We start from the raw sequence: 26,707 nt of genomic DNA on the forward strand, positions 1-26,707 counted from the left end.
ATAAAGGTGTACGTGATACTAAATTAATCTTTTACCGAACTCGTCATCAGATTTGGAAACCTGGTTACTTATGAGGAAATGGAAGAAGATTCTCCTCAAGATCTTCTTAGATCTCCTAACGTGAAGATGAATATTCTCATATTGCAAGCATTATCATATCCTGTCAAAAAAAAAAAAAAAAAAATAGGGAAAACCGTGAAAATGTTTAAGAATCGGGAAAGTCGATCAGGAAGTCGCCCTTCCAAGTAACAGATTTTGCCGTATCTTTAATGTCAAAGTTGTACAAAAATGGAAGATAACAAGTTTAAGCTTTTTTGATGTTCGGTTTTAGTCATATTACTTCCATATTTTATTTATTTATTTTTTTAATTTGCATAGTAGTTGCTACAATTTGCTATATAAATAGTAAAATGTGTAATTGGCGAAATTTAATCGTTTCAACGGGGAATTTGCACCATGTATAAGAGTTCAATTTCCACATTAATATATTCTTTATCTATTTATGTACAATATTATAAAACATAGCAAAGATGGTTTGGATAATATTGTGTTTGGAATATGACATTTAGGCTGGGAATATTATATTAATCTCTATTAATTGCCCGATATCCCTATTTGAATTATTAGCAAGTTCAGAGATTTATGGGAGTAAGAAGAGAGGCAATGAATGGAGAGGACAGGAACAACAGACTCCTTGATTGTGCGGCTGCACTCTGCGGTTACCTATCCAACTTATATCCCTCCTCTAATGCTTCATTTTATTATTTATAGCTATTAACTAAACTATTATCAATCGACGGATAAATTCACTAACCACACGAAAATCTGCCGCTTCGATTGAATTTATTTTAGGCGATAGATTAGTATCTAACAATTGTCGTTAATTTAATTGTTCTTAACTTTCAAATATTTTAAGTAATTAAAACATTTAATACAGGTGTAAGGGTTTATCGTCGAAAGACTGCATGAAGAACCGTAACGTTGAAAACTTTGAAATTTTTTTCTCTCTTTTTCTATAAAAGATTAAATTCCCAAATTTTCTTTAATATATAGGGAAAATCCTCCTTTATAACTAACTTTTTTGCAACAATCCGGATCTAATAGATTTCGAGATAAAAAGTTACGACACAAAAACGGCATTTTCAGAAATTCTTCTTCTTGTTACCATTTTTGTAAACAATGTAGCGCCTAAACGCGCAAAACGATTTTCATGATTGAGGTGTCATTCCATTCGGAATTTTAGGTAGAAGTGCCTTTTGACTTGACGCTGAACATCGAACGGGAGGATACTCCAAAATTATTATTACTAATAGCTCAGTAAATCTTAGACCGACATTGATAAAATTTGGCAGGATGAAGGGGTTAGGGCTCCCCTATGTAACATTACTATACATTACACATACTAAGGGGAACCTACTAAGGGAAAGGTAAACTGATTTTCATGAATGAATTAACATTTCATTCAAAATTTTATGTTTATTCGCATTCTAGAGGTAGAGGTCTCGCCGCTGTGCATCATTAGGAGAGTTGGCCCCACGCGAGTAAGGTCCCCGTTAAACTATAATACCAATAACTCTGTAAATCTTAGCCCGATTTTGATAAAATTTATCACGCATGGGTGGTTAACGCATTTCTATATGACATTAACGTGCCATTCTTGTTCTCACAGTTATTAAGAGGAAGTATTATAGTCATGCCGTATTCGCAGTTTAAATTCTCTATGTCCTTTTACAAAGAACTGTTGATATCACACGGAAATAATCTTTTTTTAGATTAAGTTATTTATTAATTTTTAACGGTGAGCAAGATAAAAAAGGTACACCTTAGTTGTAACTTTTAATACCGGGCTAAAAAGCTGGAAAATATCCTTTTTCTTTTCAAATTGTAGCTAGTTTCTAATTTTTATAGTTTTTCGCTATCATTAAAAAGAAATATCTACTCCTGCTTTTATATTTAATACTGTCCAAAAAAAGTTGCCATCCAAGAATGTCCACCATTGTCTTTAACAGTTTCTTCATTTTCCAACGTTTTTCGCAATGAGTGAAAAGAAAAAAGTCACTCCAGTTGTTTCCTTTACTCGTCAGTTAGTTTGTCCAGAAAAAAGCTGTTTTGGAGGAAGGACAACGTCTATTTAGGCCAGTATTAGATTAGACTTTTTCTCTTCTCTCATTACAAGAAACTAAGAAAATATTTGGAACTACCAGCTAGTTTAGACAGGAAAAAAGTGTTATGTGGTTAAGACATTCTCTCATTATGCCTTCCGTTGATATAAAGAAATGCCTTAAGTCCGATATGGCTCCTTATATATCGTGGAGGTAAAGGTCGCTTGAGGGAGAATCAAGGTGGATTAATTTTACTTTTATAAGTCTACAGCACTCACCCAAAAGTTCTGATTTGAATTTCAAATTTAATATGAAATATGTTGCAGCTTTTGATATCCTGACACTCTCTTGATGACGGCTTTCAAGTCTGACCGATGTTGCTTACCTTCTCAGAAGCTTTACTCCTACTTAGCTCTTTCTCTTTTATTCTGAAGAGGGTCTCTTTTTGCTCTGATGTCTTCGAATCTCTAGAAATTATTGCTTTCTCTTTGTTGCGCATATTGAAGTGAGGATCCAAGGGTTTTGAAACTACGGTCAACTGCTGACATGTCTGCCACATGTTTCTTTTTGCTCCACAGTCATTACGGCTGTTAGTAATAATGGAATAAACAGTTAATAATGAATGATCTGCTTCTAAAATCGAAGAAAGAAATATCCAGGTGCTGAAACAATCGATCCAGGTGTTCTTTAGTCAGTACAAGTATCTGTCGGAATGAGCTAAACGGTTCAAGTCACTACTTTTTACGATGTCCTTAGTGGGAAGGAGTGAATTCTTACCAAATTTTGACTTCCTTTAATGAGCGATGAAAATATTTGTTTCTCATTTTGTATTTATGTACCTTTGACAATTGCTAAGAGTACAAAAGACAATTGCAACCAAGTTGTTTATAACTGTACTATTTGTTTTGTTTACGCACACATCGGAAGGGTAGATTACTTAGTGGATATAGTGTTAGAAATATTTGCCCTTTTCCCTTTCTGGTTGTGTTTTTGACTTCTTTGGATTCTTTATTCTTCTTTGGAACAGTCAAAATAGGTCTATGTTAAGCAGGAGCGTTATAGGCGATTTTTGTAAGCAAGCAATCAATTCGTTGACAATTGATCGTGTGAAATAAAGTATTTTGATGATGTTGAAGATAGTAGTCCTGGTTATATAAAAATAATGCATTTTTTCTAGTACTTTCCTCATCTCGATATCTCAGTTTTTTTCAGAAATGAGTTTAGTCGGAAGAATGTTCTGAAGGCCTTAAATATGAAACACAAAAAAATATTTAAAATATTTGTCCGTTTTAGTGATGAAAGGTTTATTTATGTTTTACACTCAGAAAAAAAAAGGAAAACAGGGCATTATTAATTGACTTTAGATTAGGAATGGAATCACTAGCCACCTTGTATAATGTGCTAACAATGCTAATTGGTTAAAGGCAGCCTGTTGCTAAGTCCACAATGCTTTTATAAACTGCTCTTTAACATGCAATCGTAGGAATTCGGAAATCTTAGCTCCTTCAGGGTAAGAAGCCAATATAGAAGTTTATTAAGGAAATAAGGTAATTTTAAATCTTTGTTTCATCATCTACTCTTGGACTTTCATTAATATATATACAATTTTTTGTATTTAAATATTAAGTTATAGGTTTTGTAACCCGATTTTTTCAGGTTGTAGATAACAAGATGATTATTTAACTTCTGATAGATTGCAGACAGGTAAGTACTAAATATTACTATTTTTTTTATTTCTGAGTAGCTTTGGTTGAGAGTTTTATTAGTTTGTAGAAAATATATATATATTTAAGTAATATTATTGATAATTACTTCATTTCAGGGTTTCTTGCTTCTAGGTTTTGGATCAGTCTCAGTTCAGTTGATAGCTGGACCTTTTCTTAGGAGTTTTCTCAACTTCAATCAGAGTAGCTTCCACATCAAGCAATACATCATATTAACCATTACCACAGAACACTTCTTACCAGGTAGAATTGAATGTTCATCTACTTGAATTTTTAAAGATTATTTATTTTAAAGTTTGTTTAACACCTTTTCTCTTCCAACCTTAGCAATTTTTTTTTAGCAGCTTCGGCTGCAGAACGTCCTTTTTTCTAAAATCTCCTTGGAATTACTAAAACTTCGTATTCCTCTGACATTTATTTATTTAATTAGCAATGATAATTAGGATTATTTTTAAGAAATATTTTATTGTGTGGATTAAGGTAATAATATCCAAATTTTAGTTTTGGTAATTAACGCGAGAGTTTAGAGGCCACTTTTTTCACTATGCGACGGAACATAGGGGGTGAGGAGTAGTGATGAAACATAGATTTTGAAATAAAAAATTTTGAAGGAGGGATTAGACAAGCTTTAAACTAACTGAATATAAAGCTTGTTTAGTTTATTGTGTAAATTTGAAGTGTTTACAAAGAGGAGTTGAATATACAGTAAGGTGGCGGAGAGATGCCGCTTTCTTGAAGTAACTGAGAAATTTAACTCTTCAGTTTTATCTTTAGGTACAGAAAGCGATATTTTTAGCTTACCGACAGTTTACTTTCGGTGGGTGAAATGTTATAGGCTGAAAAATATTTCAGCCTTGTATTCTGTGTTTTTTTTTGTGCTATATAGTTTATTGTTGCTGCTGATCTCTTGTTGTCTTGTGTGCCCTACAGATAACTTTGCTAAATCCACCTCGAACTCTTCTGCTGACAGTATAATAGGAGTTAGGCTCTCCACTCACTTCTTAACTAGTGGCGACATATTGCTGGTATGGGAGGAGGGAATTACCGAGCATCGGTTTCTCTTACGGTTATTTCCTGTCTTAGATTTTCTTACGATTTCAGATTACTACTCATCTCATCACGGTGTCCACATTGTTATTGGGAGTGCTTCAACTTTTCAATTGTACTCCCATTTTATCTGTATTATAGAGAACGTAAACTTGATCGCTTGAAAATTCTAATAACCAATGAATTTATATAAATAGTAAAAGCTAAGCTATATGACGGAATAGGTTGACCCAGTAGTATGCACGTGTGCCAGTTAGTTGCGTGGAGAATAGAGATGTGGTGCGCGTACTTGCAACAACCCGGAGCTATTCCGGGCTGTTCAGCCAGCCTATCGCGCTCTCTGGCCGCGAGCCATGGCCGACCCACAGTCATTTAGTTTGTACATGTGTGCGATCACCGCCCTTTATAACCTTCCTATACTGTTTGCAGTTAATCATAAGGGGCAGCAGCACTTCCTGAAGTATAGAGAAGATGACGTAGGCACATCTAGTATGAGTTGTATTTAGTTTGGTGACGTCATCATACTACACGCACACAAGACCGTGGTCAACCATGAGAAAGGTGAGCATGGAAAAGTTTGCTTTTTATTTTTTTTAGAGTGACTCTCTGGCTCTTTCTCCTGAACATGCTGACAGAGTGACATAATTCTCTCATGTGACTTGACCCTGCTCCATTGGATACACGACCTCCTACCCTCAACCCTCCCTACACACACACACACACACACTCTCGCACATATGTATGTATACAATTCCATGTTTGGTGACCCTGCTCCATGTTGCGTGCAGTGAGTTGCTAAATACAAAATCTTATTTTAGAAACGTTCTAAATTGTCACAACCAAATGGCTTGATGCGAGTATTTAAACTCTGCCAGTTTTATTGAAGTTTCAAACCGTTTAACTAGATAGTAAAAAAACTGTCCATTGCAAACATATTTTTTAAAACCCTGTTTTTCTGTGTTTTTGTTTTGTTTTCTTTAGTTTGTTTATTGTTTGTCCGGTCGATCCGTCCAACCCACACTAATACCGGATACTATATATTTGGCTAGTGATTTTTTTTCTCTCTAATACAAACGGCGGGAGAATACGCATTCCATACACAACTGATTGGTCTAGCAGCAGTGTTCATTCATTCATTCATTCAACTTTAAATGCATTCAGTTCAATTAATCTTTAAAGTGTAGTATTCACAAAAGAACAAAAGAATTATAGAAATGAATAGCAAATCTAAATTGTTTTCGATTGTTCATCATTTAAAGTTTTGTTTAATCTTCATTGTTGCTACTACATAGTGTGCACATTGGATTTCATTCATATCAAATTTAAACCAATGACCATGAGCGGGACTTTCTTAATTGGCCAGGTATGTTTTTTGAACATCATTGAATCGCTCCATTCAAAATTACTACTTATTACAATCATATAATTTATTAGTACAATTTTTACTTTTTCTTTCTATTTTTGTGTTTTATTGTATCTTAAACTTTAAATTTATAAACCTCGGTTTAATAAAGCTCAAATTATTTCTTACCTGATGTTTAAATTCAAAATCTGGAGTTACGAAATTATATCTGCAATATATAAAATGTATTTGTTTCAACTGGAATTTTAAATCTAATGGCAACTAATAATTTATTTTATACGTTTACTTCATTGAAACTATTTTTTTTTTAGACTGAAATATTTCTTTAATTTATTATTTTACTGCTTTTAAGAGTCAATCTCTCTTAGCAGGGAGTTGACGTAATACAATCATTTTATTGTAAAATAAAATAGGACCCAAGTTTAGTTACAATATTCTCTTTTACGAATAATTCTTAAGGACATTCTTGAGGGGCAATCTGGATGCTTCTTCCTTAGGGATCTTCTCCTCTCTGCGGATACCCCAGCCAAACACTTTCACTGCATCCTCAACATTTAGATATACCCAGTCAATTACTAGTACTAGTTCATCTCGCACATAAATTTTCAAATACACAACGAACACTTCATTTACAATTTTTGAAAATCACTGGCACTTAGGAGAAGTACTATAGATAACTTAAGGTGGCAACCGCTTCTTATACTTTAGAGTGAGTCTAACTCTAAATCTCTATTCCATTGTTATTTTGTTTGTGGGTTCCTAAACATCAGGTTCAAAATGCCCTAAATAAAAAAGGAAACATTTTGGATTACCTTAAATAAAAGCAATAGCAAAACTTTGTTCTGCATTACCGGAAGAGGAGCTGCTCGTCTGGTTTATTATGTTTTTGGGTTTCAGTTTGAAATGCTTATGCTCTAATAAATCGTATTATATTTATCTAATATAAATTATATGATATGTAAAAGTAAATTTATCAAATTCTGAAGAAATTCTTGCTAAGGATTATTTAAATTATTTGTTTATTTTTCTTTGTTAAAAAAAACTGAACTCAGAGGAAATTTACTTAACATTTGTGTTTGGAGCCCGGTTTGTTTGTGTTTGGATCTCTGTCAAGTTAGACTGCTTTATAAAACCAACTGATTGAGAGAACCTTCAGCATTTAGCTAACTCATTTTCCTCGTTAGCTAAGGTTTTGATCATGTGAGCAGCAATATTAGGGATGTGGTTGATAAAATTTTAGATTCAATTAGTGACAGGCTATTTAGAATACTAACTCAAGCTCTGTTCAGGATTAAAAGTCTATGCAACTAAAATAAAATAAGTAGATCGCATTATTTCTGTGCTGAAAGTACAAAACACAAATAATTTCATAAGTATTTATTATTTGCATTCATTAAAGTAAAAGAAAGAAACCCCAGCTTGGTGCTGTAAGTCTTGCCATTTTGTACCTGCCTTGTCCATTTTTGATATCCTGAACTTTTAACTTGCTTTGGCTTTGGCCCGTTGTGAATATTTCCATAATCTCGTACATTCTTCCGTGCTGGTTTATCTTCGCTTGGTTAGATTTTTATTGTATTTATTGTGTTGAAGGCGCATCAAAATCTGAGGTTATTGGCGCCTGGTGTTTTTTTTTCCAGAGCACTCCAATCTCCGGACAGTGTACTCTAGTTACAAACAACACTGTCCATTAGCATCTATTAGGAAGAGAAAATCTAAGAGCCAGCAGCTAGATTCGAACCCGTGATCTCGCGTTGAAATCCAGTATTAGCTAACCACTCACCTAATCCCATCCCTAGATTTTTTATTACATATTTGCATTTAATGAGAAATAAAAATATTTGGACAAAATCTTAATTATTATCTGCTTTTTCTATTTTTTTGTATCAGGAAATATGTATGTGAATATAGGTACATTAAAACAAGAAATCAAATTGTTTATTAAAATTGTACAGCTTAGATTACTTGTGCGATACTTTAAAAACTATGTTATGGTATTTATAACTGTATTTTTTTCTGAAATATATATCAATTGAATATATATATATAGGTGAAAAGAGTACATGTATTTGAAGAATGCAATGTAATTAACGAAGTTTTCAAGATTTAGCAGCTTACTTAACAGAAACTAAAGATATTACTTGATGAAGTTATTGCACAATTTGAAAATTATGAGTTTTCTTTTATTACTATCCTTCGATAATATTTTTTTCTTACTATCTTTTACGGGAAATTTATTGTTCTTACAATTGTTATAATTGCATTTTAAATAAATGAGTTTTAAGATTTTTTTTTTAGTGAAAACAAAATTCCGAAAATTGATCGCTATCTCAATACGTATCTTACAGTGTCCTTAATCGTACAGTATTTTTGTCTTATTTGTGTAAATCTAGTTTTTCTCTCGCACTTCTTTGTATACTGTTATGCTAATTTTTTCTTTTTCTTGTGATATATTAACAAATGTTATTCAAGTTTTGAAAAACTAGCCAGTACAAAAAATATATGCAGCGCCTATTATAAGCAAAATTCAACAATGGCTTATGCCTGTTCAAATTTAGATTCTATCAATAGATGTTGTTTAAATGTAAAAAGATTTATTAGAATTTTATTGTTTAGCGGAAAAATACGCTAAAACATTGCGCATCTCTAGAGAATGCCATGTTTGCGTATCCCTAAAAAGTTCTCAGAATTATTTTTATTTGTGTGTTGGTTCAATTAAAGATTCAATAAACAAACTGTAGATTTATTGTTAAAATGGCGTATGTAACCCAACGTACAATTTTTTTTAGCTTTACCAGAGACTTTTATTGTAGCGTACCTAAATTTATCCCAAAATTCTTTTACTTCGGAAAATGGATTCTATTCTGGCATATTCCACTTCAAACTGTCTACAAAAAGTTTTTCTTTGTTCCTCAAATTCTGGTTTTTACATAAGAATTCATCATTCTTGTTTTGTGAAATTTTGTCTTAATAAACGACTAAACCATTTTCATTTTATTAATCAAAGTATGTCTGGAGAGGATAAATTGTGTATTTGATCAATTTCTCTGAGTTATCCCTTAGTTAGTGTGGGTTTGTTTTCGTCAGGAATAATGAATGGGGATCAGGGTAGAAATTTTCCTTTGGCCCACTTTCGTTCTGCAACAGAAAAAGAAATATCTTCGTTAAGGGCAATTTTTGAACCGGCTGTCAAAAAGTGTAGTATACAGGATTTGCAATTATGAGGAGTTTACAAAATTTATTAAGAGAACAAGATCTCGAAGCTACTGTAAATCACAATCCTAAATTTATCTTTGTAAATTATGATTTTAATTCTCTCGCAAGCTTTTCCGCGAGTTAATTGAAATGTAGTTTGGTTCCATACGAAATGTTTCATAGACTAAATATCGTATTCTCTCGTTTCTTTTATAAGTTCTTTTATATACTGTAAAATAAAGAATTGTCGAACATATATTTAAAAACCTTTTAGAAACGGAATTGACACTACACCAATATAATAACCACTCAACTAGAACTGTGTAGGCCTTCCAGAGTAGGTTAGTTAGTTCTTGTTTCTCCCAGGTGACCGTCCGAATTCACCGTGGCCTGTGAGAGCTTTCGGTCAGTATTATATCATTTCCTTTAGATTCTTAAACTATTTCAGTTGGCTTTCCTTAAAGTCAGGACGGGCAATGTTCACTGAGTGTATGTAGCATAATATAAACACTTTTAGAATTAACAAAATGGCAAAAAGTGCAAAAAAAAAATCATTTATTTTTGTGCGGGAAACCAGAAAGAATTGAACCACGTTTTATTGTACAAACCAGCGATGACTAATGGAATAGTTTTCATCATTTCTCATCTTTGAGAACTCGCACTGATGTTGAATTTAAATGTTTGGCACTACGTCACATGATGGATTAGGTCAGATATATGTATAAACAGTTTTGGCTTGATAGAAAAATCATTTACTTCATAAAAAGATCTAGAAATTGCTGTTTTTGGCTGTTTGCTCAAACATTAAAATATAAGTGATTGTTATAGGGTATTGCATTGTGCTCGTTGAACTTCTAATGCACTTTGCAGATCCTAAATGAAGGTGTGACTACGGCGTTGTGGAAAACTTTTACTGAATCGTTTTATTTTTTTATTTACGCGTATAAAAAAACAATGGTTTTTGAATATTTTCTTGGCGATTGTTACCGTACTTAGACTGGTTTTGTGTCATGTTAATCAAATTAAGCGCAGATTACTTGTCTGATGCTTTCCTCTAAAACTTGCTGAAGGATTTTAAGTCACATAATTTTACGCTTTTCATAAAAGCAATTTTGTTAGAAATTTAAATGAAATATCTAGTTTGATTGTTATGATAATTTTTGTTAGCATACATTTTTAATTAATATAATACCGCTCCTCTTGCAAATGACTTAATGCTACTAACAAATCTTGCATGTTAAAGTCCTTGCAAGTGTTCAAGAGTTAGGAATAAATAATTTTTGTCAATAACCGAATCATACGAGAGCTTCTCACCTTTGAGTTTTTTTTTTCTTTTGAAGTCTAACCTGAATATTGTTCTGCTTGAACTATTCCCCTCTATTTCTCAAGGTTCTTTTTTGGATTTGGAGGCGTTTCAATTGTGGCTCAACCACTAATTATTATTACTGATGGGTCGGCACCGAGTTAACTCTGCTACAGTTCTTGATAAGACTACTAAAACTTTTGTTTTGGTAATATTTTGGTTAGTGTTATTTTGATAGCTCAGAAAATAGCTGAAAAGGGGCAAAAGCTCTGAAAAAGAAAAAAAGAATCATTTATAATATAAACTTGATTTTTGGTTCAAAATTAGGATAATTCTTACAAAAAAAAATCATTACAATCCTACCTAATGCCTTCTTGGGCCCCTTCTTTGCGGCATTTCTGCCGACTAGAAATGGCAACTACTCACTTCTAGTTATTGTGCTTTATCAAGTTTTCTGGAACTCTTCCGTTTACATTTCCTTGTTCATTTATGAATACCAAGATATAGTTGTTATTTTGACAAGCGTTATTTTTATTTCGGTAATAGGAAGAGAAGAATCTCTAAACCTGTTAAACGATAATTTACCTTCTATACAGAACTGTTATCGTTATGTAGGCAACCATGATAAGAGCTTTATCTTTTGGTTTAATGATTCTTTTGGTTGAAAATAATATGTTATTAACTGTTGCAATTAAGTTATTAGCCGAATAATGCGTCTCAGCTTTTGGTAGTTTTAGTTAAAGTCCCAACTTAATAGATAATTGCAATTTGTAACATGTGACCCATGCCGAATCCTGTTATGCAATGATGTCGTGGGATGGAGCATAAACACCAGACAGCGCTGAGAGAATAACGACTGATTTTTCGTATTGTAGCGCGGTAGAGACAGCTTTTAGCCTGAAATTTAAAATCATCCCAATTTTCTTCCATTAATTCGTGAAATAGAATAAATATTGTTTTAAAAAACGGAAGGAATGGGTTAGTAACAAAAACAAGACAGTTATTAAATTTAAATTTTTAATTATCAATCCGTTTATTTATTTTTTTTGCAACCGATAGTTTTAAAAATTGTTTACTATTTTTAATGTAACAGACCCCATAAACGTAATTGTAATCTGACTGCCTCCACCAAAAAAAAAGGCTTTCTTTTAATCAAATTTAGAGAAAGTTTGACCTGTTCTTTAATCCTGAGATTGATCAGAATAAAACAGAAATCGCTGGTTAAATTTGTGTTGGCAAAACCAACAAAACCTGTATTCATCAGTCTTAATAATATCTAGATATTTGGCATTAATATTCAAGAATAAGAGGTTAGGACCTCTAAGAAAACCGATTGCTTTATTTCTGTCCTCTCTGACATAAACTCGAACTGAAAGAAAATGTAATTAAAGTGGAAGTTCTTTAACTTGTTGGAAAATATGTCTATCTGAATTTCTCGAAATTCCATTATCAGCCCTTTTTATTTCAACTTAATTTTTTTTTTTAATATTAAAAGAAAACTTGTTAATTATAAGTTATGTAAAGTAGTACTAAAAAGTGAAAAAGACAAGGGAAGTTGTTAAAATTTGCATTAATGAAAGAAAAGTCATTTCTTTAAAGAGAAAGTGTAGAAGAGCTTAAACTGAAATAGCTCGATTTAAAGAAGAAGACGGAAGTAAAGGGTCTCTCGTTCTAGTGCTTCTAGAAATTATTCTGCCAAGTTTGAATTTTCATGAATATCTTAGAACTGGAAAGGGTGAATGGTTGCAACAGCAAGTCAACATTTCTTTTCAGATTTCACTCAGAGCCCGACGACAAGCTTTAACAGACTGGAAGAAGAAGATATTGTTTCTAAAGCTGGCTTTACTTCGTCTTACATTAAGTACACATCTAAAAAAAAGTATTGGTATACCTCTCGTAGCCGTATTTATGTTAATTTTTTGGAAGAATTTTAGGAAAGTAAAGATGTTCAAGATCAATTAACTTGTTAAATTTGAAATAACTAATAATTAAGTTTAAACAGGAGAGTGATCAGCTTTGTAGTTAGCGCATTGGATTCCACCCAGAGATCCTGGATTTGAATCGAGCTGCAGGATCTTAGATTTTCTCTTCTAGGAGCTTCTTTCTGTTGGTTGATGGATGTGATCTGTGATTGCAGGTTCTATATTTTATGTTTAAATAGAGGTTCTTCAATAAACGAGAAACCTCGCCCCAGAAAAAGAAACTACTTGGACGAGCTTGTCGCTCAGAATAATGGGCGCTATGCGAAGACCAATTTGGAAGAAGTCTTCTTGGTGACCATCAATCCCATTTCTTATCTCGCAGTTCTCTAACCTGAAGATATCTGGCATAATTTTTAGTGACAATTTTGGATAAGTTGCTTGCAAATGGGTACACCTAATACACAATGTGGAATTTACACAAACGTTTCTCGGATGTTTTGTTGAAGAAACCAGAAAGATATCTTCGAGAACTTAAAGAAGAAAGATGGTTACTCTTAGGACACAGCTTTGTCTCACTTGAAAAAAGGTTTTAAAAGAAACTTTAAAGATTAACAGCTCAATCAAAATAGAAATTAAGATGTAAGGAGTGGTTACAGTTGTTGTCTTGCATTATTTGAAGATTAAGATTCCTAGATTTTCTACGGAGTAGGATGAGAGAGACAACGGTTTTTCTGCACAAGAAAGATATTCGAGGTGGCCATATGAAAAGGAAGAATTGGATTAGTGACAAGAAATAGCGTAAGAGTAGTTGTGATCTTTCTCTTTAGAATCAGCGAATTTACAAAAGTGAATCGGTATAAACTCTAACCCGTATAGATGAGCGGAAGGACCAGAAAGAATCACATTATGACAAGATATCCTTACTTTCTTATTGCATGCGCAATGCCCTCTAAGTGTGTCGATCTTTTCTAGAAAAAAGTTCTGTTTATTCCTATCCATTCAAAGGAACTCTTTTCCTTACTTCCTGATGTCCAGTCACCCCTTGTTCTGTAATCATTTGAATCGAATATATATTTTTTTAAAAGATTCTTTCTAAATTTCAAGCTAGGCTCTATGAATAATGGCTAGTGCAAAATGATTTAATTTTTTCCATTTGATTTGGAAAATCTTGGTTCAATTTTGGGCTTAACTACTTTTAAAGCATTCTCGCCCAAATATGGCGATTACTTTGCTTCAATAAACCCATGAGTTAATATGGAAATTGGGAAGCTGCAGTTAATCACGAATCCGTTGATGCATGCCAGAACTGAACGTGATTTAAACGTAGCTTTGCCAATGCCATTCTTTGGCCTTTTCTAGCATAATTTCTTGCGCTGCGTGCAGAGTTTTAGATCATTGTCGTAGAAATCTCTATTCCCCAAACATTAAGGGGTACTCATTATTATTTTTTGCTTATCTCTTTATCATATCTTAGATGATGCATTGTCTATCAATAGGAAACCGAATAGTAATTTAGCTCTTTGTAATATTTTAGAAAGTAGAGCTCCACTTAAAGGGAAAAAATAACGTCTTCTTCCTACAATAATACTTGCTCTGTGCCTTTCATTCCCATTAATAACAAATTCTACGATGTAAGGCTATGCTTTTCCCCAGTGGTTTAAGCGGAATATAGTAAATAAAAAATGATTGCTATCGCATTCTTTATTTACAAGGAGGGCTTGTTATTTAACAAGAAATATTTTTTACGTATTTTTATTTTACTTCTTTTACTTCACAAAGCAACTTCTAGTTACATCACACATGCTATTTTGTTTCTAATTTTGATATTAAATTTACATGTTTTGAATCTCTTAAAAGGATCCTTTTTTTCTATCTCCTTTCTGCTTAAGAGCTGGTGTAATCTTTGATAACCTGCGATCATTTTGTTCACAAATCGAACATATTCGAAATACAACTCGGATTTAGATTAGACATTTTAACGAATTTGTCTTTTTCAGCATTCACCTGTCATTGAAAAAATCTCTGATAATACTTTACCATCGGAACAGAAAACATTCACTATCACATTTTACGGATGAAATATTTCTATAAACAAATATTTGAGTCAAATGTATATTTAGTACAATTGTATTATATTCTTAACTTTATTGCAATAGTTCAATTTGTTTGTTTTGTGTTCCAGTCTATGTCAGGATGTGGCTCCGGAATTGGAATGCTCCGTTCTCGGCGACGAGACGCGAATGTCAAGCCGAACAGAGTACTGGACAGGAACTCAAGCCGTGGCATGATTTACGAAAATGAAGAACTTAGGCTCAGGACAATCAACATTAATGCAGAAATTGAAAGGGGTTAGTTTCATGGATGAGTCACTTGCATTTTTTTTTATATTACTTTATTTTTTTGCGTAAATAATGTACGAATAATCTTCAGTGTAAAACAAGCTTTCCATTAATTACGGTTGTTTTTTACAAGTGCAAGTTGGTGCAGTTGCCAGCACTTAGGAAGTACAGCCGCTAGGAACTATAATTTCTAAAAGAAAAGTGAACAATTATTTATAACAGGATTTGAATTGAATTTAGTGGTGATCTGCAAAGCCCTGTCGCTAGTCCAATGTATGAACTTTTCACATAGATTAGATTCCTTAAGACGGGCGGTTCCACCAAAAAAAAGGGAAGGAACGCAGGCAATCCTAATGCCCATTGTTCCCCGTCCACCCCTCATCTCATGAGAGATACCGGGGTTTAAAAGAAAAACAAATCCGGCTAAAAGTTGCCAGATGCTAATATAGTAACCTAAAAAAGTAGCAACAGGGCACTAGGGAGCTTGACGAATCAATCGCCAGTGCACTGAATAAACCTAGAGAGTTCGTTAAGATTACCAGATGCTACAATCTCCGGTAGGGAGACATTTGACCTTCCGAAGACGAGGAATCTAGTTTTAGAATAAACTGGGCACACCTCAACGAGTGCCTCACAGTTTCATCGGACTCACCACAGCCAGCACAATTTGGCGACTGGATAAGGCCGCATTTAAAAAGATGATACGCTAAATTCGCATGTCCACTCAACACCTGAACCAACTGGCGGATCCGGGACCTGCTAAAACCAACCATTTCCGTTCTTGACAGGCCAAGGATTTCCTTAGCCTGGCGGCAGTCAGTTCGGGATCTCCACCGTTTCCGATGTTCTTTCAAAATCCACTGCTCCACCTCTGTTCTACAACGTCGATAGGATACAGGGATAATAGGCTGAGGAGTCATTGTTATCATCGCAGCTCCTTCCTTTGCTGTTTCATCAGCAAGTTCGTTACCCGGAATCCCAGAATGACCAGGGGACCAAGCAACCAAAACAGTATTCAAAGCTCCCAACGAATTGAGAGCAGCATGGCAAGAATTGACCGAAATTTGGTTCTTACTAGGAGAGGTCAGAGCTTTAATTGCAGCCTGGCTATCCGTGAAGAACCTAATATCAGTATCGGCAAATCCCTTCCAGCGGAGTAAAGTAGCCGCCATTACTTGAATTTAGTGGTGATCTGCAAAGCCCTGTCGCTAGTCCAATGTATGAACTTTTCACATAAGTCTCATTAATTAATGTTCTTGATGAATACTGTTGTTCATCACGAGAGAACAATATCTGGGAGCCTATTTTGCTCCAGATGTCAATGACCTAAAATTTGTACACTTCTTTAATATAAAAAGAATCATCTACGTAAATAACGAATTCTTACGCAGAATTTTTTTTAATGTGCTTTCATTATCCATTTCAGCAGGTTAATACTATTATTTCTGTTGGAGATATGACAGCCTTAGATAGAGGCAAATAGCACTACAGTATTGAAAAAAGGGCAGATTTCAATGTGAATACTGTGCTATTAAAGTCATCTTAAAACATTTTTAAAGATGTTCCTGCAGGACATCTGCTAAGAACCTCAGGAAAAGGCAAACACACAAAGAGTAGATAGTAGAGGCGTCTAGGAAAAGGATCCAACAGTATCCTGCTAGGCACTAACTGTACAAGCGTGCTATCCCAGAGCTCTGACCAGTCGTCAGTTAATCCTATCGTTAATTCCTCTTGTGACTTTCCTAACCTCGTGAGGTAAAAAAGGAAACCGTCCGGATTGTACGAATAGGGCCTGCAGAGATAATTCGTGTAGGTAACTATTTCGTTTTTGCTAACACTTAGATAAGCACAACTGACCATCAAACATTTTCTAACTTCAGAGCGTACACTTGGGAACGTCTGCATTCCATGGGAAAAAAATCTTACTTCTTATGGAGGGGATTACCAAAAACATATTTAGCGGATAAAGTGATAGTAACTTTGCAGCCACTTTTGTAAACACCTCTGAGAAGGGCCAGTGGCGTCTAGGTAACATTTCCTCTCCAGTGCTGATAGTGTTAATTTATTAAATGTATAATAGATGTTCTGTCAACTTGATTCTTGCTACATTCTAGTTTGATTTTTCTCTCTTATTGTTACATTTAATTGGTTTAAGACTTTTATTTAATTCCTCGCTAATTGGAAAGCAACAACGTTAATATATGAATGCTTTCTTTTCTCAGAGCATACTATAAAAATGATTTTATAATAGAAAGGTTCTTTTAATGACAAATTTTGATCAGTTTTTATTTTGGGTATTTCCGTAAACTCTGTTATATAGAATGAAGTGGTAAAAATTTTCCAACGTCACGTACCTGGGCTGTTATTTTTTTTTACTCTCGTGTGTTTATTCACCGTTCGCTCCTGCTTTTGCCAACTTCGAAGTATGGGCCATCTGCCAATATTTATCTTCTTCATCTTCTCGTTCTCGTATTCTTTTATTTGACAAATAATAAGTAATGTTTTAAAATGTCTGAGTAATAAAAGAATACATTTAATACGATTTGGTTATTTTTTTTAGGGCAGTAATCTATAATGTTATCATTTCTTCTGGTAGAAAATTTGTACAAAATTTCGTTCCCTAGATACATACCGTGGTTCTCGCCGTTTTAGGCTATCTGTAGTAACTTGGAGACCCACGTATGGAAGAACAGAGAGAGAAGTTGACTTGCCTCTTTAGGGATTTCGTCGTTTTACAGGTCTCATTTTCTGGAGTCACTTATTGACTTTCTTCCTTAGTGCTGTGAACATGAGGTCTAAAAAGTGGTTTGATTCCCGTGCAACTCTTCTAGGTTCAGCGTAAGATGAGGCGGTTGAGGCAGCTGCTCCCTCCCAAGAGTTCTAGAAAAATTCATAATGAAAAATAAAGTAATTGAAACGTGGAGGAATTTCGAAAGAAATATGTTAATGTACACGGGCAATACCTTTATATGAACTTTCTTCTATTTTTGTAGGAAGTGAAACATGCAGGACTCGTGCAATAGCTATTAAAGTTACACCTTTGACTATGCTTATCGGGCAACACACCCCTCTACACTGACATCAGCTACTTACCACAAATACATCACCACTCAGAGCAAGTAAAGTTTCCAATTTGACACCATTCATTCATCTTGGTCGCAAAGTTGTTTGATTTTAAGTGTAATCGGAAGTTGCTGTATCTTTCAAGGGCATCACTTAAACTACTGTTTGGGAGGCATTGTAGTTTCACAATACATCTATAACATACATATGGGACTCGTACCAGACCTTTTTTTGTTTGAGGTGTATATGAGAAGAGGAGAGACCTTCCATTGATCTCTGTTTGATTACTTGAGAAGTAAGATCAGGTTCAAGGTCTCTGGTCAGATAGATTTGGGGTTTTACCCCATTAGGTAAGGTTACTATATATATTGTTATTCAGCATTGAACTACCCATTTATTTCTTCAGCTACATTTTTATTCAGTAACGTTTAGGAAATCAGTCTTCGTAAACAGCCAATCTACCACTTTAAAATCTCACCATACTACATCTCCTCATCTGGACAGATTTGGGGTTTTCCAATATTTGAAAATTTTTTCACAAACGAAAAGTCACTAGAAGTGAATCGAATGGGTTTCTAAATATTTACACTACTTTTTTTTTTTTTCTTAACCTGTATAAATTACTTTCATATATTTCATTTACAACTTTATTTAATAATTTTTGTATAAAAGTTAAGTTCAGTTCTGCGATACTTCAGAATAATTTAAAAGCTTCCCAATTCATTTCGTGTAATGTAGGTTTTTAACAAAGTCGGGATTATTTACATGTATTAAAAATGGAACTAAAGAAAATTCGGGTTAGTAGAAACAACAAGAATTGCAGTAAATGAAAGTGGTGTCAGTTTCCACTCCATATTTTTATTGTATAAAAAGTATTTCCTTTTCATTAATGCCCTGAACTCACATTTTGCAATATAACTTTGTTCTAAAATGCTTAATATAACTTCTTTATCTTGTCCTCTAGAAACGTTCGTAATATTTTCTAAGGGACAATATAAGGTTTTAAATGAATATTTTAAACTATTCAAACTAAATAGGTTCTTCTCAAGAAATGTGACAACCCCTGACTTCTTAGAATAAATAGTACTTCTAAGTAATTGTTTGGATAAGAAGGGATAACAACTTCATGTAATTTCATGTGTACAATTAACCAAGTCAATATGGTCTTATTGTAGACATTATGCAGCTGTTACTTCCATTAGCAGAGCAGCTGAATATGTTTTCTGAAAGCGTTGTACACTTTTATCGTCTAGGATTTCAATAATGAACACTAATAATTGCTAATGACCATCGCACTTGGTGTGGCCCAAAAAAATCTAAAACATCTACGAAGGTGATTCATTTATCGAGTACGTACATATTTTTCTTTTAATTCTAGTCAATGGAAGTATTATAATGTTTCTGGAAAAAACATTGCCATTCAGTGCACAACTTAAGGAAAAGTATGAAGAAATTTTCTTTGTTTTGGGTTTTCCCAAGAATATCTCGCTTTAAGTTCACTGAGGTATTTTTGGACAAATCAAAAACATAAAAAATGTAAGGTTTTGGTCTAAGACCTCTTGAATCTCACTAATTATCTGGATTTAATCAGTATTTGAGGTTTTCTTCTAAGATTTTGATGTACTTGGTGTGAGCTACAGGTAGCTGCAACTTTTATTTGAAAGATTTTCCCAGAAAATCGACCATTTTATGCGCCATCAGTGAACAAGATTCTCATGATGTCACGCCAGAATAATTTAGTTAAAGACTTAATTAATCAAAGAAAAATCACTTAAAGAAAATGCGATTTTACAGATTTCTGGAAAACACACATCTCCGTTCTTTTTACATAAAGATAAATGCTAACTAAGGAAATAAATATAAACTATTCTTTTTAATTGAAACATCCTCCTAAAACATTATTTTTAGGAAATTAGCATTTTATTACTGATGAAATGTTTGCATTTGTTGAAGGAAAGGATGGCTGATGACGGAAGGCTCCAAAAGATATGTGATATTATTTAGGTTGAAAATTTAACTTCAATCTTCTTCCTATATTTCACTTTAGCCATGTAATTTAAAGAAAATGTGTAATTACAATTGCTATAATTGTTTTTACAATGAAAGTTTTAATGCGGAAAATTGTGTTCAGTTACGGTGCAATAAAATAATGCATTGTAAGGTCAACATTATGAAAAAACAGTAGTCTAGGTATTTTTAGAATTCAACCAGATCAACATCCTATTCGCTTCTACATAATACACAATTAACCATTTATTTTGAATGTATATTTGTGAATTGTTAGGAGGATTGTTAATAGATTATGTTTCCCTATTTAATAGATTATGTTTCCCTATTTAATTTTGTAAATTAATTTTAAAATTTCATTCAAGATTTTTTTTTCGCAACAAACTTATTTCATTTTAAACGCAAATTTCATCTGATTTCTGTTTAAATAAATTTCTCGATTGTTTATTAATTTAATCTAATCTGCATTTGCTCTTTTATGGTCTTATAAAAAGTTATGCTTGAACTTTCAGTTTTCTTTGTTTCTTTCTCTGTGATAGTAATTGGGGCCAAATTGCTTTCAAAGAGAAATCTTTTTTTTTTTTTTCTTTTTTTTAAGAAAGAATTAGTTAATCTTTGATTAGATTCTTTTGACAAACATTTGATTTTTTTTTAGGTTTTCATTTGAATAATATTTATATCAGAATTTTGCTGTCCCACTGGCTCTGAGGAAGGTAAATTGATGAATGTTTTTATGATAATGTGTTCATGTTTTGTTGCAACGATGTAGTTGTGATTTCTTACTGTTATCTGTAATCACGAATTTCCCTACACAGCGAAGATGTCAACGTTTCACACGTTACAGGCAAGGCCATCTTTCATCAGAAGTTCCAGTGTAAACAAAATAAATCTAAAGACAAACAAACTATTGCAATTAGTTCTATGCTTCAGGAAAACTTGCAAATTTTTTTCTCTTTGCTAAAATTGGAGGAAATCGTCGTGGAGAACATCAGTTACTTGTGATTTCTTCCTTAGTTCTTTTATTGATCTTTCTTTTCAGGGATGCCACGTTCTTTGGCTGCTTGATTAGACCAAATTAATAAAAGTTTTTTAGACTTCCTATACGTAAATAGGCGTTCACTTTTTGAATCAGAACATTCCGGTGATTAGGAGAGATACTGTTATGAATGTCCTGGACATTCAGGGTCTAAATAACCGAAGCTCTGTTGAGAAAGCGAGCAACTGCTCACTTAACTGAGTACCTTAGCCGGAGGCTTTTTTATGTGGTATGTGCTCAGTTGGAGAGCTCAGCAACTCTGAAGATTTGCTGGAAAGTAATACTCAGGAGAATCGTACAAAGAAGGAGTGAAGGGCTAAATATCTAATCCCGCACATACTGATTACAAATTGGCTGCGTGTGATGATGGATTTTCTCAAATGGAGCCTTAAGAAGTAACTTTACTTTCCTGAGAATTTTAAAGGGGACATGAAGTCGTTCCAGTTCAGCTCTGAAGGACTGGATGCTATCAGGAAGTCAAGTTAAGAGTGGATTCTCTGTTTAGTTGGAGAAAATGTAAACTATTGTTTCTTAGAAGTGAGAGATTTAGAGGTTTTGATTTTTCATACATTTTACTTCACATTTTCTCAACTCGTTTTCTACAAAATCCTTCTCTTGTATTAATTTCATTTAGCGTATAATTGATTACTTCTATACATTTCGGATGCATTAACATACGTTTTAGAAAGATCCCAGATTCCCATCTATATAGAGATATATGGATATCTAAAAATAAACATCTCATTCTCTCCATTGATTTTAAAATAGTTCTTTACAAATATCTAGCTCTATTTGTAGACCTAGATATGTCAGAGATATGTATTCATTTTTATATACATGTATATTTGTTTGTTAATCGTTTACATTTTTCGGACAGCTACTGGATTCCTCACTTTCAATCCAGATTCAACTTCGGTGAAATTGTATTTTTTTTGTTTTCCTGCAAAAAATAAAAACTGTGGGCCATTTACCAAAACTAACTCCTAATGAATCTGAAGCATGTATTATACTATAAACCCAATTTTTCTAATTTGCCTATTCTTTCTTTGTTGCGCAACACCAAAAGTTGATAGTTTAAACTTAATGCTGTTCTTTTGGCACCAAATGGTTGTTATAGATTCGAACATAAGATTTCTCCAAATAAGAAGTGCCTGCTATCTTTGCTAAATCGTGCTCGTGCTATGATAATTAATGAATTTAGTTAGACGATCTGGTAGATATATTATTATTTTTTCATTTTATTTTTATTTTTTGTTATCGAGCTCATCGACTGCTGCTGCAATCATTAGCTCCCGAGAAATATTATTATTTAATTAAGATAAACATATTTTTAAGAGCTAACTAGCCAAAAGGATATCAAGAGCACTTTAACTTCCTCTGCTATTTCGCCATCAACCAGAACTTAAAATTAATTTGCGTCCAAAACCTTTGCCGATTTTCAATATTTGTTTGGCCCAAGTTAATTTTAAGAACATTCAGTTAGCAAAATTCCTCTGGTATGATGTTTTATCTTTGGACTACTCACTACACAATTAAAAGAATATCTTGTCTTGGTTTTCAGTTTTTGTCACTATCTCCAAATAGTCCTGTTCCAAACTCCATTGCAAATCTCTCTCTCGCATTTATGCTCCTCAAATGTTACAATTAACAATTTACATCCAGTAGAAGTTCAGAAGTTGCGAAAATTCTTGCATTTTTTATTTATTTATTAAACCCTATAATCATATTCATTCTTCCATTATATGAGTTTAAGTAAGTTGCTTTTGAACAAGTGAAAATACAAAATAACATAAAAACATTGAATTTATAAAAATAAAGTTTAAATTTATAATATTTACATCAGAAACTTTGAAGAATAAGGAGAGGAAAATCTTGAAAGTTTGTCAATAAGCTTTGTGATGAAGTTACCAATTTTTGTTCATCGCTTGCTGTGCTTGAATCTTGTAAAAGTTCTTTTTTTTTTAAAAAAAATAATTTATACACTAGATTTTGTGCTTCGAATGTCTCAAGTGTTGAAGTATCTTTTTTTAATCCATTCTGTTTTTAAACTTAGTTAAATTATTTGACTGTATAATCCCTTTCACCTTAAATCCAACTTGTTTCATATCATCCATTGCTCATGAACCTCAGGATTGCGCTTTGATTTCTGATCATTCATCTCTGAATTTTCACCGTCAGTAAATAATTAGTAAGTTTAGTAGGTAGAAGAGGAAATAATGCAGTCCCCAGCTTTTCATTACAACATTACTAACACACCATCTCCACCAACTTACATTCTAAGTCGGCAATGTTCTCTAGTAGGCATTGGGTAATGTCGATTAGCAATCGGTCTCAAGTTTTCAATGTTCCTTATAAATTAGAAAATTTTACCGCTCGAGTTCTGTACATAGGAACGTCCCAAGCCTGAGGCAAAAATCTATTGTCAAATCGAGTTATTTATCGATCCAGGCATCATTCATTATAAAGACCAACTTACATTCAATGGCGGAAAGTGGAGAAATGTTGCTGAGACGGCTCTAAAGGAAAGAACCAGCAATTCTCTAAGCGTTTCTACGCAAATAATGGTCGAAGGTTGAAGTGATCCGTCCGTTGTTTAATGCCTGTACCTCTAAACTGTAGTAACTTTAGAAAGATGTATAATGTGAATTAGGATGAACGTAGTGTTAGCTAGTAAGGTGGATGGCCGTATTTTATGAAGATTCCCTTGAAAGTATTATCTGTTTCAAAACTCGTAAATATAGCAACGATTTTTAGCAGAACTTTTTCCCAAGAGGTGATAGAGTCCCACATGTTCTGAAGAAGCACGATAAGAAAGCTTGGAGTTGCGTTACTCCCAAACTTTAATTGTTATGGGTGAGATATGTTTCCCAACTATGAACATCTTGAGGTCGGCTATTACTTCTGACCGCTTTCTATTTGTTACCCACTGGAGTTTTTTTTACGTATTGAAACTTAAGAACCTCCTTTGGTTTTTTTAGGACTAGAAGAGAGCTCTAATAATAATTGAACTTCTCATCCTGGGTGCAAAGAAATTAGGATAATTACGTCTTTGAAACTATGAGAATCGTGAGGTTTTATACCACTTTTTGGAGGATTGTTGTTGTTGTGTGTGGTTGTATTTTATTTATTTATTTATAGTTGTTATTTTATTCTTTTTATCTTGTTTTTGGCGATTGTTTGTATTAATTTTGCTATACGTCTCCTTCCACAGCACCTAACCGGTAGTTGAACGAAAAGCCCGTCTGAAAAAAATAGGCATTACTTTACTTTTTTTAATGATTTAATAAATTTATGATTAGCTCACCTTACTTTCTTTAATTATTGATCATCAATTTATCAGGTCTCTCATATTTCATCCCTGTCCTGCGTACTTCATCACGTGGACACAGTATGGTCAAAATGAAAGTTGATGTACAATAATTCGAAAAAAAGATTTTCTTTCTTTATATAGCAAACCAATCTTGCCCATAATCAATCCTAATTAGGGGTTGATGAGGAATTCCCAATAAGATTTTAACAAAAAAAAGAACATACCACTACTTACATACAAGTACATTTGTTTAAAGTCAATCGGGAATTCCTATGAATAATAATGATTTTGGTATAAGGTATAATTCTAATAATAAATCAGGTTTTACAGGAATATTTAGATAAGTATTCAGATCATCGTTTGGGTGCAAAATGTCAATAGCTAGTAATCCATAAACAACAAAAATAATACTTTTATGTTAATACAAAAATTATTTCCGCGCCATTGAAAATGTGTCATCATTGTCTTCCGCAAACCTTGCCGAACATTGCCGGTTTCCGAACAACGTTCTCTAAAGGTAACTCTGTTCTAAGAGCAGCACTATCTGAAGGTGCATTTATGGTACAAATGAAAGTCAAAAGTTTCTTAATAAATCCTTTTTGCTGTAGAGAATCTACATTAATTTAAAATTTTTAGGTAGCTTTCTCTATTTCTGGTAAGAATTAAAATCCAAAAAATTTGGCAAGTTTACCGCATTTTTTTCTTTGTGTAAAAGGAGAAAGAAAGAAGAGCGTCAATTGTAAGAAATTAGTAAACATTCTAAGGTACTTTTAGTTTGAACATAATTAATGTAACAACTTGAGTTTTGTGTAAATGTTGAACTGAACAGATTGCAAAAATTTAGAAGTTTATAGTCGGTTGATTTAAGATTAAACAATTCCACGCTGGTATGTTGGAGCTTCTAATAAAAAGTATTTAAATGAAACTCATAAAGAGGAATTAATAGGTACACAGCGTAAACACCCTGCTGCTTTATGTTTCACTTAATAACTTCTTTTATTTTTATTATCTTTATTAATAGAGAGTTTTTTTTATTGGTTGACCGAGAGCAGGGTATAATGGTAGCAGCGAGCATTTGGCATCATAGCATTAGTGAAGCTGCGGCCGGTATCCTAGAGAAGATATTATTAGTAGTATGGTAGGAGCCGTTCTCAAGTAGTGATGTGTCGGCCAACATCAGTAATGTCTTTACGTACCGCTGTTACAGGTCAAAGTGATATCAAGAAGCTGCGCAGGGAGAACGACCATCTCAGACGCGAGTTATGGGCGCTGAGAGAGGAATGCGATCGCCTGCAGGAACTGCTCAAACACCGAGTAAGTACGAGTATCATTCTCTCCCTCTACTCCACACTCCTCCATGAAGCTTTCATATTTCTAAAATGATGTTTGTTTACAAATTCCCTAACTTGTTTTCCTTACACTAGACTCACTAGCTGCTGATCCTAACATCTTGAAATGTGCCGATTAATTTACTTAAAAAAACATGATTAATTTTTAACACCTTTTATTTTGTAATAAATGATTTTTATTTTGTATTTTGTTACACCTTTTAATTTGTAACATTTTTCTTATGTGAAGAAATATTACCGTAGTGTCCAATTTTCAAAATAGAGTTTTCATTAAAAATACATTTTAGGGGGAAAAGGTTTTCCGTTTTTGGCGCTCACTATCTACAGGTGTGTCTGAAGTTTGCTGAAAGCTCGTAAGTTCAGTTAGTGTTCTGTTTTGACGGGAATTCTGTTTTACTTTTTCACTTTTTTTTCCAGATTTTCCCAGAAATCGCTAACTATTCTCTTTAAACTTTGCATGCATGCCAACTGCACATGTTTTAAATAATCACTTTAATCTTTCACCTTTTCCAGAAAAAACAGCTTTTATAGAAACTTGACAATGAATTCCATTATACTTTTAGTCTGGACTAGAGTAACCACACATTTAAAGCAGCTTTAGTCATATACATCTAAAATTTGAACAAGTTGGATGTAACTCAGAATTGTTATTCATTTTTTCAATTAGAATTATAATTTTTTAGTAAGAAAGAGTGTCAATGAGTGTTGAAACCGCTTAATACCACTACTATTCGCTATCACTATTCAGAGCAAAGTGGTTTATAGCGACAAATTTGCACGTATTTAATTCCTTCTTTTAAGCCTAAAACTTGCAATCTAATTGTTGCCTTAAAAATGATATCATTTAACTATTTTAATGTTGAAAATTCTAATTATATTTATATTAAGTTCCTTGAGAACATCTTGAGGAAGCCTTTTTTAAAAATCCATTTTCGTATATGCGTATATAC

The 26,707-nt window shown here is 33.3% G+C and overlaps 1 protein-coding gene across 11 annotated transcripts in view; it reads left to right on the plus strand.

Moving 5' to 3' along the window:
- Positions 1-26,707, plus strand: part of LOC141448995 (uncharacterized) — a 61,478-nt gene that overhangs the window by 14,220 nt on the left and 20,551 nt on the right. For 4 of the 11 annotated variants that reach the window (XM_074117955.1, XM_074117956.1, XM_074117963.1 and 1 more), the window contains 5 exons: positions 3,759-3,806; positions 3,941-4,069; positions 5,303-5,434; positions 14,836-15,001; positions 25,616-25,722. In XM_074117955.1, coding sequence (XP_073974056.1) covers positions 5,426-5,434; positions 14,836-15,001; positions 25,616-25,722 — 282 coding nt within the window. In that variant the 5' untranslated portion in view covers positions 3,759-3,806; positions 3,941-4,069; positions 5,303-5,425. Of the gene's footprint in view, positions 1-2,813; positions 3,807-3,924; positions 4,070-5,302; positions 5,435-6,088; positions 6,237-14,835; positions 15,002-25,615; positions 25,723-26,707 lie in introns of those variants that run through there. The other 7 variants (XM_074117961.1, XM_074117964.1, XM_074117962.1 and 4 more) reach the window with 6 other exon arrangements.

Source organism: Rhodnius prolixus, unplaced genomic scaffold (genome assembly GCF_049639745.1).
Source record: "Rhodnius prolixus isolate KJV_2025 unplaced genomic scaffold, Rpr scaffold_2, whole genome shotgun sequence".
NCBI lineage: Eukaryota > Metazoa > Arthropoda > Insecta > Hemiptera > Reduviidae > Rhodnius > Rhodnius prolixus.